This window comes from Neodiprion fabricii, chromosome 6, assembly GCF_021155785.1.
Source record: "Neodiprion fabricii isolate iyNeoFabr1 chromosome 6, iyNeoFabr1.1, whole genome shotgun sequence".
Lineage (NCBI taxonomy): Eukaryota > Metazoa > Arthropoda > Insecta > Hymenoptera > Diprionidae > Neodiprion > Neodiprion fabricii.
Window position 1 is genome coordinate 27,097,898 of NC_060244.1, and position 14,969 is coordinate 27,112,866.

The following is a 14,969-nucleotide window of genomic DNA, read 5'->3' on the forward strand; positions in this document are numbered from 1 at the left end:
GATAATTTTAGCTATCGCCGAGCGGAAAAAAAAAGAACTAATAGACCTGTCGCGTTTGTCAACCTGTCACCTGTCGTCACAATTGAATTACGGTTAGGTTTGGTTAGGACAGGGATGCCGATCCTGCTGTACCCCATAATTACGTTTATACATACGTTGATATCCAACGATAATAATCACTGACGCGGCCTACCTCAGCAAAGACAGATGTATGTACGTAAGAATTTTACTCCTGAGCTTAACCCGCGGGGAGACGTAATCCCGAAAATATTATCATTTTTTTCATGAGGTTTTATATCCGATTATTTGGTCAGGATTCAGAGAATGGTAACTGGTAGTAAACAGGTCGGAGGTTGAGTACAATTCTTAGAATTCAGAATAATAACAACGTCCCTGTGACTGAATGCGTGAGTGAATGTAGGACGCTTATCAACTAGCATTGGGTTAAGCGAGTTGAACATCATTCTTCTCTGGGCATTTATGCCTGTTGTTTACTACCACGGGGTAGCTTGAACCTCTCTTATTGAATTTAATTTTAGTAATTTATTATACAAATATTTATTATTACTGAATTGTACATATACATCTATATATAGATTTATTCATTATTATACTTACACTCAATTTAACATCACGCGTTCAAAAATGTTTCAATTTCGCAAGGATAACATATTTTTCGTGTGTATGACAGTAGGATTGGCTCTCGTTGCTTCTAAGTACCGTAACAACGTGCTGCGAAGCTTGAGGCAGTTCTGCCAGAACGTATTCCTTTTTAATAAAAATTTAAGTATCGAAGATAGAAACTTTTACGTCGAGTCAGATAAAGTGATTTTGGTAAAATCCCCTGAGAAATGCGATTACGCCTTGCAGCGTATTCGTCAGTAAGTACACACTCTGTATTTATCCCATTCATTTTATTTATTCAACATGTCATTATAATCTCCTCCCTCTATTTGTCCGCTGGACTTATCATGTGTGTATTTATTTTTTACAGTGAATTATCAGACGGAGTGTTGGGATTTGATTGCGAATGGGTCAATGATGAACGTGTTTCCTTGTTGCAATTGGCTACTTCCAACGGACTGTGTGTCCTTTTCCGCCTCGACAAAATCGGCTATGTTCCCGGCAAGCTTAAGGTGCCGATTCTGATCGCATCTCATCTTATTTATGTAATATTAGCTTTCATAAAAATCCCCTATTATCAATGTACAGGAATTGTTGTCGAACAAGCGCGTACTCAAGGTTGGAGTGGCACCCTTCGACGATGGAAGGAAGTTGACCAGAGATTTCGGCTGTCATGTGTACGGAACTCTGGATCTTAGAGAACATGCCAGAAGACTAGGCATTGCCAATGCAACAGGATTAGCCGCACTCTGCAAGGAGTATTTGGGCATAGAAATGGACAAAAATGCAGCAGTGAGACGCAGCAACTGGAACGCTGATTCTCTCACTAAGGAACAAATTAATTATGCCGCGTCCGATGCATTTGCCGCAGTCCTAATTTATCACCAAGTGAGAAATAAAAAAAAATTTCACTGTCTTATTTACAATTACTATCGTGATTCAAATATTTTAACAGTTTCCAACCTTGTTTCACATTTAATTTAACGATGTGCAGATGCTGAACAGAGCCCAACAACAACGGTCTTTATGGGGTAACTTTGTTATAAATCTAAAGAATATTTGGGATCAGTCCAATGAGGACAAACTGCTTAATCTACCGCAGGGAGAGCTAGATATGAGGTCTGTTTCTGTTCTGATTCTTTACCTCTTACAATACAACTAACACTACACATTTTTCATGCTATACCAAATTCAGGTAATTGAAAAGAAATTTTTCTTCTCTAGGTTCAGGGCTAACCCAAACAACTTAATTCAAAAAAATAATCAGGAAACTAATAACACCAACTTGAAAATCAAGAACAAATCGACCGTAGTGACGAGAAACAAACCACTGTATCATAATTGTTATTTGCAAGCACCGGACGGTGATACGTTGTGTACTTGTGATCACAAAAAAGCGACATGGTACGTTGAGAAGGGACTGGGAACCGTGGTGCAGGAGGAACCCTACACTGTAAGATTAAAATTCGAACCGTCCGGAAGAGCCCAGGGCGAAGTTGGACGATATTATACGCAGGTCAAGATAAACCGTTGCGTTGTTTGTGGAGCGACGGATAAATTCATAAGAAAAAACGTCGTACCTAGAGAATATCGAAAATACTTTCCTGGTGAGCATAAATATTTGACAGTAAATATGTGATTGGTGTTGGCTGAAAACAAATTTGAACAATTTTAAGTAATCAATCGAATAAATAATTTTCAGTGGTCATGAAGGAACATCAGTCTCACGACGTATTACTGCTTTGCCCGACTTGTCATCAAATTAGTAACATGCAAGATATTCGCATGCGAAAGCGATTAGCTGAAATGTGCGACGCCCCGTTATCTGGACCATCCATAAGTGTAGATGATGCCTACCAAAGCCATTGGAGAAGACTCCGTTCTGCTGTACGAGCTCTTCGGAAAGAGTCTAGTCTTCCCAATCAGAGACGTCTGATATTGGAATCACACGTTTCTGAACTAACTGGACATAAGGAAATAACGCCGCAGTTACTGGATGAGCTTGATCAGCAAATAAAAGCAACGCAGCCCTCAGTATCTGTGCAAACGGGTCGTACGCCACACGGGTTGAAGGTATCTACCAATAGTTTCAACATCCCTTTAACCATTTGCACCTATCTAAATGACACGAAATTTATACAGGTTGTAGAGCATTTTGAAAGTCAACCTGGCGGTCTTGTCGAGTTGGAACAGCTTTGGAGAGAGCACTTTTTATCAGCAATGGAGCCAAAGTATATGCCCGAATTGTGGTCAGTCTGCCACAATCAGGAGCGTCTACTAATCCGTCTACAGCAACGCAGGATAGAACCACAAGATGCGAAATTGGCCGGGATACTTGAAAACGACCAAAAGATCAGCTGCCATGCGTAAACGTGACATTTCCTACGTAAATAACCGATTATTTTTAGAATATAATATTCCCTGCGGTTACTACATGTTTTTATTTTTTTTTCCTGCATATCATTTATTCACGTTACATTCTTTATAACTTGCAATCAGCAACAGCTGACTAGTGAGTAAAATAACTCTGATGTCTCATGATATGATGTGAAAGTTAGTCCCACATATTGCATCAGTTGTTTGGTCTTTGCGAGTGCATCTATATTTCTGTAACGCAAATTCCTTGTTAAGCCAATTCTAAGCGATATATTCATGATATCTAAAAAAAGAACGAGACAACATAGATGTCACATATCTATTACCATTTATTATTAATTAATATATACAGGCATAACAGCGATAGATTTGAAAGACTAGATGCTAAATGGGCTAAGTTTCTTTGCTCTTTTTATGAGGGTCAGGGCCAGGTGGTTCCTGATTCTTCAATTCTTCGTCTATGCGTTCCTTGGCTCTGAAGACTTTTGACTGAAGATAGAACGATCCACCTTTCGACTTGTCGTTAGCCTCCATTAAATATTTGTAATTACGTTCCAACGCTTCCTTGTCCTTGAGACTCTCCATGTTCATGATGCGCAGCGCCTCATCCAAAGTTAGACCAGTCCTGGCGTTCGCGGCAGCTCTTTCTCTACCTTGAGCACCGCCGCCAGCTCTCTTAGCTGCCTCTTGGCTAGCCGATATTTCCTGACGAAGAGCACGCGCAAATGCTCGACCCACAACCTGTGTTCCCAGGACGATTATCTGCGCTAGGTATTTAGCCATCGCCTCGGATTTGTCTCCTGCAGAGGAGTCACAGGTATAAATTGTCACTTCGCGTAACCTGTAAGTAGGTTTTGAAGTAAATCCTAACCTTCTAAATGTCACTGTTGTATCGAGTTGTACCTGGTGAAGTGACTCGTTCGTTACGACACCATTGGCGACCTAACCTCACTTTTGGCACACTTCGCCATGGCGTGAATTTGAATGCTGGCCGCTGAGTGAACCGCAAAACGAGTCCGATGATTCGAGATTCGCGTACAGGTTTCATCGATCGCATCGTGTCGATTCCAATTACCCTGTAATCGAGGGTTTCGGATTCGATTATCTGCGGCGGGTAAACACTTTGAATTTAATTAACTGAAATCGTCGTCCGTCGTTAATTATATCTAAGTATCGTCGTATAGCCACATTTCGTTATACGTATTATTATAACGACATGGCCGAGAAGCAGATATACGCCAGGTTATCTTATTAGACATTTGGCACAGAGACATAAACGGTACTGTGTCCTATGAAAATACATATTTGTTTAACAATTTTGCGGTGAATGAAAGCAACAACTATATCGATAGACGGTGTTAAGATTTAAATAGTGAGAAGTGGAACGTTTGTGGAATTCGAAGCGTGAGAATCGATTTGTTCCAGCCACGCAAACCTCTTTTTCTCTCCACATATCTCGTTGTCTTATCCTCATTCCATAATTAAACTATGAATCGATAAATATCCTCTACTTATTTTTTACCGTTCCTAACAAAGAGTCATAAAAAATAATAGTTCGTATTGACGTGGGGAGAAATAAGATGGAAAGAGAAACGCAACTAAAATTACAATGTCCGGTAAATTACTTTCCTTTATCACCGGCCACTGCTACGGAATCTAATTTTCCAGTATTCCATTCCAAGGCATAGCGGTTATTAAATTCTGAAATGTACTTTTCGTACTTTCAGTTGATATGCATAATTCCGAGAGGCGATGGAAACATTTCGTTCGTTCGCTTTACTCAACGCTATACCGAAATAGAGATTGCGCGGCTTATTCTTTTATTTCTCCTCGTTTTATACAAGGGTGTTTTCCTTTTACTACTCTACATGGCAAATCCCCTTGGCGTGGATTTAAATTTTCATATACCGTTGACGTCACTGCGCGTCTCCGTTGTCAAATTTTCACAACGCGCAAGTCGAGAAAGACCGCGCCGCGTCACGAATTAGCATTTCTCTAAAAGTAACGGTCAAACGGTGTTATTCACGACGTTCTTCCCCCTCGCCTTGTAATTCCATCGGCTTGAAGTTAACTCCAGATACCATCTCCGACAAGCGCGCGTTGAAATCATTCCGTCTCCTTGAACCACCGCGTATTGCGAACGATAATGTCGATACGCCGCGCGTATAGGTCGTGTCGTATGGGTCGTGTGTAAATGGGGTTGCCGGCGAGGTGGCGCCCTCGGTTTTACTTCGATCGACCGACCGACCGACCGTCCGTCCGTCCGTCGGTCCGCATGTCCTTCAGTACCGTAACTAGAGGCCGTACGAACCAGTCGCTACTCGGTAACGAAAAAGGGTTGAACTTTCGAACGCAGGAGGGATATAAGAGCAGATTGTGCGACCTTAAATATTGTTGAATAAGTATTAACATACGTGCGCTGAACTTGGATTGATTTCCTTTTTACGATATGACGATTGCATTGCCCTGCACGTATTTTTATCCGAACATTGGTAAAACCACGATCGGCTAATATTGTCAACGATGAATTTTAGTTAGACTGGTAATTGAATTATCAATGAAAAAAAGTGAGGCGGCGTCAGAGTGTCCGTATATGTGGATGTATGCTGTTTTAAATTCTACCCTACGAAGCGGCCGAGAATTTGAATTCTTACGGTATTCTACGTACGGACGATCGACGTGAGATCCGAGACACTACGATTTGTACGAAACGATGATGAATATTGTTTACGAATAAATATCAGAAGGGGTGCGTAGAATTTTATCACCAAGTATGCGACGAAAATTCGGAATAATTCGATTCATCTCAATAATGAAACGACGGTTCTACGATTCGCTGTAATATTTCTACAGCTTTGAACGATTTTACGTCTAATTATTGTTCGGTCATAACCGTTCCTCCAATACAAATGTGTATAGTCGTCGAATGTCAATAATAACGCGTATATCGTTCACTCCGGGGGAAAAATTCATCCGCAGTACAAACCTAACAACTCAACATCTTTCTATATTCGTATCGGATTTAACTCGCGATGCAAATCACTGCGGAGTCGCGATAGCTTGTAACAAGCCAAAAATGATAATTCTTCTTTTCTCTCCGTTCCTATTTTTTTTTCTCCTTCCAATCTCATCGACGACGTAAAATGGGAGATTTTATTAGATGCCCGAAGTTAAAAGTTATCGCTCACTTGACAAATGCTCAGGCATACATATATGCAATAGTTCGGTATAAAAATGCCCAGCAATTGCCGCCTGAATTTTACTCGACAAGGTAGGCAGTTTATATTATACGTAAACGGCAAGCGGGTTGCCATCCTCGCCGAGTCTGACCCAACCTGGCTGTTACCACTTCAGGGAAAATTCGATGTAGATTTTACGCCGCGCATCAAAATATTGGAAAAACTTCCGCGGCTGTCTTTTCGATGTTTCTTTTTCTTTTTTTTTAATTTTTTTTTTTTTATTTAACTTTTCTCTCCTTCCTTCTTTACCTCGAGATATCCCCGGCATCAAAGAGATCCCGGTGAATCGTTTCAGTAATTACATGCGCATTGTTCCAGGATAATCGCGAATAGAGCCGGACCCTTACGCTTGTCGGTGACACCATTCTTACCATCGCCGAGTCTCTCGTGTATATACCTATATTTATCCGGGTATAGATCTTTCCTGCAATTTTCCAAGCTGTTCGGAATGCTGAACAACGAGCTCCGAAGAATTTTCTTCGAATTTACTTGAACCTTCGGAGCTACCTCGTTATAGACTCTCAATCCTAATGAACATAATAACGTACCTTTATCGCGACGTTTAAACACTTTGGAAACAGTGTGTAATTTGTCACGATATAATTTCGCGATTACAGGCCGAATAATTGACAATGAAAATTCATTACATACTGTTGTTTCTCTGATTAGGAGCTCGGCGGATATTCTTGGCGAAGAATTCGAAGCTGTAGAGACATTTCAGCCGACGCAGGGATTGGTAGGATGAAAATGGAAGAAGAGAAGGAAAATAATATCGGAAAAATTGAGGATGAATGGTGACGGACTCTCAATAGGAATCGATACGATACTCGGTGATTAAGGGCCGCTCGCGTATGACGGCGGGTGTTTAAACGTGTCTATGCATAACTAACCTTCGGCCATCGGCGACAATAAGAGACGATACAAGAATCGGAAAAAAGTGAGGAAATGTAGTGAGTGCAGGTATAAAATGTTGGGAACTTGTAACGACGACGATGACGCCGAGGATGTGGAGAGCAACAGAGAAAACACAGCAAAATGTCGCGAATCTGTGGAAGGACTGTGGTTAACGAGGATAGACAAAGACGAGAATTCGTTGTATGCAGTTATAGACGTCGGATCGTCCCCGTGGGAGAATATAAACGACGATCATGTATACGAGAAAGAAGTACAGGTGACAGAACGTCAGTTGCAGGGCGACGAACGCGTTTGAACGTTAATTTCGCGTATATTGTAATATAAATAATATTGCAATATATATATACATACACATAATATATATGTATAGTCGCTAATTGAAATAGAACGATGCGAACAATGATATACACCAGAAAGAAATGTAGGTGACAAACAACTGTCCGCGACGTATTTATAAAACAATCATAGTAACAACAACAACAACAACAACAAGAAAAACGAAAACAAAAACAAAAACGGCAACGAAAACAACAATAATAATAACAACAATACTATACCCCATACGTGTATGTTTAAAAAGAAACATGGAGCTCGCGCTAAATGCAGTTTATCGCGCTTAAAATAAATATATAGGTGTGTATGTATGTATATATATGTACATACATATTATATACACACGTTTGAAAAGTTATACAAATGAGAAAATGGTTTAAGATTTATTAGCTCCGTGATTGCTAAGATCTTAAACCGCGTCAACAACTGAAGATTCAAGGGTCGAAGGATGCCAGGGGGTCGTAGGGGCCTCGTAGCCCCGCAAAATACATTTTTAGAAAACATCATTCGAAGGAGCAGCAGCCAACGTAAGTAAAGAAACTCACTCTATTACGTTTCGAATGATTTTTCCTATTTTTATAAATAATCAAACGCCAAAAGGATTTTCTTCCGTTGTTATTCTTTCCGCGTGAGGAAGAGTATGCGAACTGAATAGCTAACAATAAGTTCCGTCGAATTTTTACTCTCGATTACTTTCGACCGCTGATTCCAACTTGACAAATGTTCGAATTTATCGACAGCTAAAAAAAAAATACAGCTAATACATCGGTGCGGAAACGTTGTATATTTTAGACATGTGACATTCGCGTAATCCCCTAATTCCTAGAGCTTCTAAATTCTGTCTTAAATATAAAATCCTCTAGAGATTTTTTTCGAAGCTATTATATTCGGGTTTCGTCGATGCTCGCTCGACATTTCGTAACTATATATATGTCGCATACATACTCTGTAGGTATACGCGTTTCGTTCAGTTGGCGTAGAATTAATCTAGACAGCTGCTGGATATTATATACGTCACATACGTTATACACGTAGCTCAAGTTTCAATAACTAATTACCCATATAAGGGATGTAAATTGAAAATAATGATAAATTGATTGGTAAAATCGTCAACTTTAGATGATTAAAAATTGTACAATTTTTGGGTTTCTCCTTGCGAGTCGTGACGAGTAATATTTTTTACCGCGGATCATAGTTTTCGTCTCTTCTTCTTAACCGTCATTCTTACCGCGGATCCATTTTATACATACTTGCATAGATTCGCCAGAGTTATCATACACGATACACATTAATATCGTACCTACATCGGTCCCCGGTTACATGTATAATATCCGAGGGTTTGAAAGTAGGTATACACGCAACGGCGGAGGAGAAAAGCTCTTTGAAAGCAGAGTATCATAAATAATAACGAACCGTACCGTCGTGGCGTTTTTGCGCCGATGCGAGGGGATGATCCTGAAGATTCAACGTCTGGCGTATGCACGCGTGCATCGTATGCACGTAATGGATGTGTGTGCATTCGCGTGATGTGGCGTGCGGATCGGCGAGGCAATTCTCACCGGCAAGGTTGCAATTACGTGAGAAATGGCAAACACGGTTTTGGGTAAATAGTGGAAATTGCGAGTACACGCTACCAGCTGCATTATATCTGTGTAGAATATAGCGTACTATTCGGGTGCGGGATAAGAATGTAGAAAGATGAAAAAAATTGGAGGGCCGCACAATAGCGAATTTTTAAACGAAGCTGAAAGTTAATAGATAAAAAAAAAAAAATGACGAAAGTCGAAATATGGATGGGTAAAAATATAGAAAAGTCAGGATATACACTGGGAGAAATTTTTAGTTCCGGTTAACGCTTAGTCCTTAACTATTTTCATTTTTAAACACAATCGAAAAATATAGTCCTAGGTACAAAATGAAAATTAGTTTTCTAGCTGTTACCGGAAAGTCTAGTATCCGTTACTATTCTTTCTCATTACGATCACTGTTACTACATTTTCTTGTAACTGTTGCGAAAATTTAATGCTTGTGTAGGAATAAATTGACGTTAAAGCCTTGTTTATCTAAAAAAAGTAGAGTAAACCGAAAAAACTGATTTTGCGTTGCGATCACTAAAAAATGATCGATAATAGCGCAAAATGGTTAGGCGTACCTCGTTTTTCGTAATCACAAAAATATTCAAACAGCTTTTTTTAACGATGCCTGTTTTGCTGAATTTTTCTAACTACTGTAACAAATGAAATTCTTCTCAGTGTAGAATGCCAAAGTGCAGAATCGTCAGAATTCGCCTCGATAATACAGAATCGCATACAGATCCTAAAATTTGCCGTTCTATGTTTCGACTGATGTACATTTTGTATCTCTGTATTTTGACTTTCTACCAATCGGCCGTAATAGTTTTTTACCCCCATCCCCTACTTAGGTGAAAGCTATTATAGCCATGACTATTTAAGCAGGAAATATGCGGCGAAAGGCGGTTTCTTTTATTTCCGTTCACCTTCCCTCTAATCAGGCCGTGTATTAATAATTGATAACGAAGGGTCGAAACTCGGATTTCACCCGGGCCCGACTCTACGGAGGCCCTTTGTATAATGTATTCGCTGTTAATCTGCAGTCGGGTGATTACCATCGGACTCTGCGTTAAAAATTAGGAACGAAATCGCGGGACCCTTCGCACGCCGGGGAACATGAGCGGAGTTAGGGGGATGTTTTTTACCCTCCGCATAACCTCCTCAACCCAGAGAGGATTGACTCGTTTTCGCCCGTTTCCGCAAACCTTCGACAAAGTTCGGCAGGTCATTGGGTCAAATCCGCGAAGCACGTAAGGGTCAATCCGCGGGTCCCAGGGACGGCTGCAGGGGGGGGGGGCTTAGAATATAATGCGATATTATACGTACATGCCTGAGTGTGTTACACAATCTAAAGGAGAGCGGTGAGAAGTTTGCCAAAATTTACTCACATTTCTCAAAGTTAATTTAATCAAATTCAAGTTTCTATTTATACTGAACCCTTAATCTACGCAAACACATTTTATTCTTTCCATTTTCGATCGAACAACAACGTTGTACACCTTTTACATCAATCATTCGCGTCTGATAGATGTTACTGCATCAAATATGCAGCTTTATATTATGCAAACTTGACTCGTTCTCTGTGATCAGCATAATATGGATATATAGCTAAATTTAGATCGTTGAAAGAAGAGTTGCTGTGCTCTCACCGGTAATTTGAATCATTTGATTTGATTTGTTTACTTTTTTCATTTTCATTCTCGTTTGTCTGTTTGTTTAATTTTTTTTTTTCTTTTTTTTTTTACGCTCAGAGTAAGCAGGGCAGGTGCGAATTTATTTCTCTCGGACATCGCGTTTGTACGTGTTATTATCTTAATAGTTTCAAGTTGACCGACGGTCACGCGGGTGCGATTATAAAAAGAGCACAAAAAAAAAGAAAAAGAAAGATGAAAAAAGGAAAGAAAAGATAAACATGAGAGAAGAAAAAATACTTCCCCTGAAGGTATGAATATACAAAACTTGGTTTCAAGCGCGAATAATGGTTGTGAATATAGGTATAATAAATACGAATGCAAGCATATTATAATTATTATGTACAGGTATACATAATAATTGCAAACTACGAGCTATAAACTCCGCATCGTGAGCTGTATAACAATCAATCCGGATAAAAAGTTTTTCAAGTAAAACTAAAGTAGCGTGATTTTTTATATTATACCAAGAAGTATGATAATTACAATTCTAGTCACACGTATTCTCAATGCCAACTTTCGGTGTTTGATACTTTTGTTTAGCTTAGCTCCGTGGAGGCAGGGATGAAAAATTCTGACGACGCTCGCGGACGGTGAGGGAAACTTTTGTATTTATGTTAAACGAATTCCGCGCGAAAGCTGGTTCGCCAATTTTTGTCACACCCGAGCTGTTCATTTGCAATCCAAAATACACACCTACGCTTAGCGGATAAGTAGAAGTCGGATCAAATTATCCTTAAGAAGAAAAATTCAAAGCGTTACACAGCGAAGTGCTCGAACAGCTTGACAGCTTATACGATCGGATATACAGCTTATCAAGCTACGGAAATTACCGAGTGACGGTCCTCTGCTGCTTCAGATGACCATTGGCCAATTTCGGCGAGGCTCAATTTATTCACCCCTGATCCTGCTGCAGGTAGTTGTAATTATACGTACGTACGGACGGACTTCGTACACACGCTGACCAAAGTTAACGAGCTATTAAAATTCCTAAGTTGAATTTATTGACTCAATTTTTTTTTCTCTCTCCGTCTGTCTCTTTCTCTTTTCTCTTTATTACCACGTATATAGCACGAAAATTCCGCAACGTTTTATCCACGGTCTAAAAATTAGCATACGGTTTCATTCGATGTGATGTATAATTCCGCATGCGAGTGAAGAATTATCTTAATGTTGGTGTGTAATTAACGTTACAAGACGGTTTATGCGCGGAGTGCAATTTTCAGCTTTCACGCGAAACTCGAATTTCGTACCTACATGTGTATACATGTAACCGGTAGAGAGAGAGAGAGAGAGAGAGAGAGAAAATGGGGGCAGAGAAGAGATGACCGATTTGTCAGCAGCGGCAACGTGAAAGAAAAAACGGACCTTGTTGGGCGGAGAAATTCGATAAATTGAATAACGCGATGAAACGAACTCTACGGAGGGTGTGGATAATTGGCCGAGGTGGTAAAACCGAGGCGGAATAATATTGACGGTGACAAATATCGGCTATTTTTCAAACACCTCTATCCACGCCGTATAATGAGCATTTTATAAATAATTTCCTTGTATGCGTACACGAGTATATCGTTAGACTCGTGACTTTTTGCCGTTATCGTAAAGTGGTTGAAAAATCCACGCGATTCTCGCTCCCTATCTCGAGCCTGAATTTCACCATTTACTTGCAAAGCGGTCGGAGTAAACGACGCAACACCGCGGGCTTGATTGCCGAAAAGAGATCGTTTCATACCATGTGTTAGTGTACGTAAAGTACATGCGATGTGCGTCTTAGACCCGGTAAATTAGCATTATATAATAATTTGAGGAAAGAGGCGCGTGCGTGCCGATGGAGATAAAATTCGGAAAAGAAAAATCACGCTTTGCTAAGAGTAAGAAAATATTTATATTTCGCGTGCCGGAGTCAAGCTCGCCTTTGAAAATCACCGAATTGCGCGACTCATTGCTATGCAGATCCTTACGTTTTTTTCTCCGATAGCATATAGCGTGTATATGTATACAACGCTGGAATCGCGGTGTGAAAATTGTGAATTAATAATTTTCCCCTATCACTTTAGACCGTGATACTCTGTGATAAGGTGACGATAAGACATTACTGAGCCTCAAAAAGTCTGCTTTGTTATTTGTCAAACGCAATGTAATTAACGCTATTCATTGTTCACCTCTTATATAATTTGTATCCACACCTTATCACTGTAACTTGTACAAAGAAATACTACATTTTACGTGCCTGTATAGTATTACAACAAGTCGGGAGATGCACAATTCTAACCGCATTGAAAACCGACAAAGAGCAACCAAGTTGCAGGGGATGTTTTCGCACATATCGCCACTTTGAATTTCATGCGAAGTTTATCGGATTTTCGTACGTAATATTTATTTGCCCGGAGATCGACGTGATCCCAATTTATTCAAGCTTATCCGTTTTCATATTTACATTCGCGCTTCATACATGCCTGTACAACACTTGGTACGGAACTGAAGGGAGGAAAAAATATTTCGTTTGGTGAATTCTGTCGAAACGTGAACTAATGTACCAGCTGCTGACTGTGAAACCGATGTACAGGTCGTGACTGATACAGATTTTTGTTATTTTTTTCCATTTTTTTCCATTTTTATCTCACATGCTTTTCCACGTTTCACTTCGCTTCGCTCGCAGTTGTAGCACACAAATCGCATCACTTCGTGTCAGCCAAATGAGATTAACTTCAGTTATTTTCCTCCGCAAATAGGTATAACTGACATATTGTTATAGCTACCGCGCTTAGTAATCGTGCAGATCCAGATTGTGTGCAACAGAACCTTTTATGTAGTCCAATTTAATAATCTTAAAACTGGTTCACGGACCATAACTGCAGGCTCGTATTATATTTTCACTGAAGGGGTAAAAACAAATCCGCACTACTGCTATGTATAATAATAAAAGCATGGAATTATTCGAGACGAACGTTACGTGACTTTTACCAGTGCCTCGAACGGAGGCAAAGCTTGGTCGTAATTAGCGTCAGGTATGGAGAAAGTAGAAAATTGATTCAAAGGGAAAATAATAACATACCGCAGAGAGAAGGAAGAATAAAAACAGCGATGTCGAGAAGAAGAAGAGGAAAGGTAGCGGAAAAGCACAAGGCGACCTTGAAGCGAAAGGGTATTGAAAAAAAATTTAAAAAAAATCCTCGAGTCCTTGACGTGCTGCAGATTAAGGCCTTAAGATTGTAGTAAAGCGAAGAGGTCGAGGGTGCGAAAAAAAAAAATACGTCCTCCATCCAGGATCGTTACGAGGATTTGCCGAGTGCGTGCAGCACATGGCTGCAGGGTTGCTGGTACGGCATATCAGTCAGAGAAAATTCCGGTTCGCACCTTGACCCGTCTTGTACGTCAAGCAGCGATTTAGCAAGTCAGTGTGCAGCGGTTGCGGCAAAAGGCGGCCCGAAGTTTCAACCCTCGCGTGAGCATCAAGATTAAGGCCTTGGCTGTGTAGCTTGACCTTACTTACCGGGCGATATAATATTGTACACATTGCACCTACAGGGTGCTTCCAAGTAAACGCCCCAATATATTGACTTGCCTATCACTGAGGGTAAGAAATATCGGTAATACAGACCCGTCGAATTACCGATAAGCAGCGCGTTTTGAGTCCTCGGGAATGAACTGAAACTGCTCGTGTTTCCAAATTGTGTAGATTTGGCCAACAGGTTGTTTCGTTCGGTGATCGCCTTCCGGAGTCACGTTAAAGTGACGATATGACTTGACTTGACCAAAGTGATAATGACTCGGTAGATCTGTTTTACCGATATTTGTTCTCCTCAGTGGTAGGCAACCCAACATACTCCGGCTTTCGCTCGGAAGCACCTTGTTTGTGTATCGAGGCAAAAGTTACCTACCCTCCATGCCAAATCGAAAAGTAAGCATTCTTCGCGCAATCAGCGATATAAATATACGATTTTCGCGTTTCTTCCTCTGCGTGCACAAGGATACATACCGTCGCAATAATTCTCCTTACATCGTTCGTTCGTTATTCGCCCTCGAAACCCAGTGCCGACGGTGACTGGCGTGCCTGCACGATAGGCGCATTATAGTTTTCTTTTGGCAGAAGCGATGTACCTATACACGTTGTTCGTCTCTGTGTGAGTTTTCTCATTTATCAACCGTCTGAAATGGTCGTGCACGAGGCTAACTCCCCGCGATATCCATCGGTGTGTATTATGGGTGTATAAACAGTT

General features: G+C 40.4%; 3 protein-coding genes across 14 annotated transcripts in view; 2 read left to right on the forward strand and 1 right to left on the reverse strand.

Moving 5' to 3' along the window:
* The first annotated feature begins 181 nt into the window (after positions 1–181).
* LOC124184858 (exonuclease 3'-5' domain-containing protein 2) lies at positions 182–3,054 on the forward strand. Its single transcript, XM_046575007.1, has 7 exons — positions 182–881; positions 995–1,136; positions 1,213–1,512; positions 1,619–1,743; positions 1,849–2,231; positions 2,327–2,697; positions 2,767–3,054. Exons 1-7 carry the CDS (start codon positions 646–648, stop codon positions 2,992–2,994), a joined length of 1,785 nt encoding a protein of 594 aa, XP_046430963.1. The 5' UTR covers positions 182–645; the 3' UTR covers positions 2,995–3,054.
* Positions 3,055–3,311: 257 nt separating this feature from the next.
* LOC124184872 (mitochondrial import inner membrane translocase subunit Tim16) lies at positions 3,312–4,108 on the reverse strand. Of its 2 annotated transcripts, none has more exons than XM_046575043.1 (2): positions 3,904–4,108; positions 3,312–3,841 (listed from the first exon to the last, which is right to left on the reverse strand). In XM_046575043.1, exon 2 carries the CDS (start codon positions 3,781–3,783, stop codon positions 3,394–3,396), a length of 390 nt encoding a protein of 129 aa, XP_046430999.1. In that variant the 5' UTR covers positions 3,784–3,841; positions 3,904–4,108; the 3' UTR covers positions 3,312–3,393. The 2 variants fall into 2 exon arrangements, with proteins under 2 accessions (XP_046430999.1, XP_046430998.1); XM_046575042.1 differs by having other exon boundaries at positions 3,312–3,800; positions 3,872–4,089.
* A 1,165-nt stretch (positions 4,109–5,273) lies between these two features.
* The window catches only part of LOC124184848 (potassium voltage-gated channel protein eag), a 39,240-nt gene continuing 29,544 nt past the window's right edge, over positions 5,274–14,969 (forward strand). For 7 of the 11 annotated variants that reach the window (XM_046574968.1, XM_046574977.1, XM_046574974.1 and 4 more), the window contains exons 1-2: positions 5,291–5,542; positions 6,909–8,014. In XM_046574968.1, the coding sequence (XP_046430924.1) occupies positions 7,936–8,014 (79 nt within the window). In that variant the 5' untranslated portion in view covers positions 5,291–5,542; positions 6,909–7,935. Of the gene's footprint in view, positions 5,543–5,845; positions 6,272–6,908; positions 8,015–14,969 lie in introns of those variants that run through there. The other 4 variants (XM_046574969.1, XM_046574970.1, XM_046574972.1 and 1 more) reach the window with 4 other exon arrangements.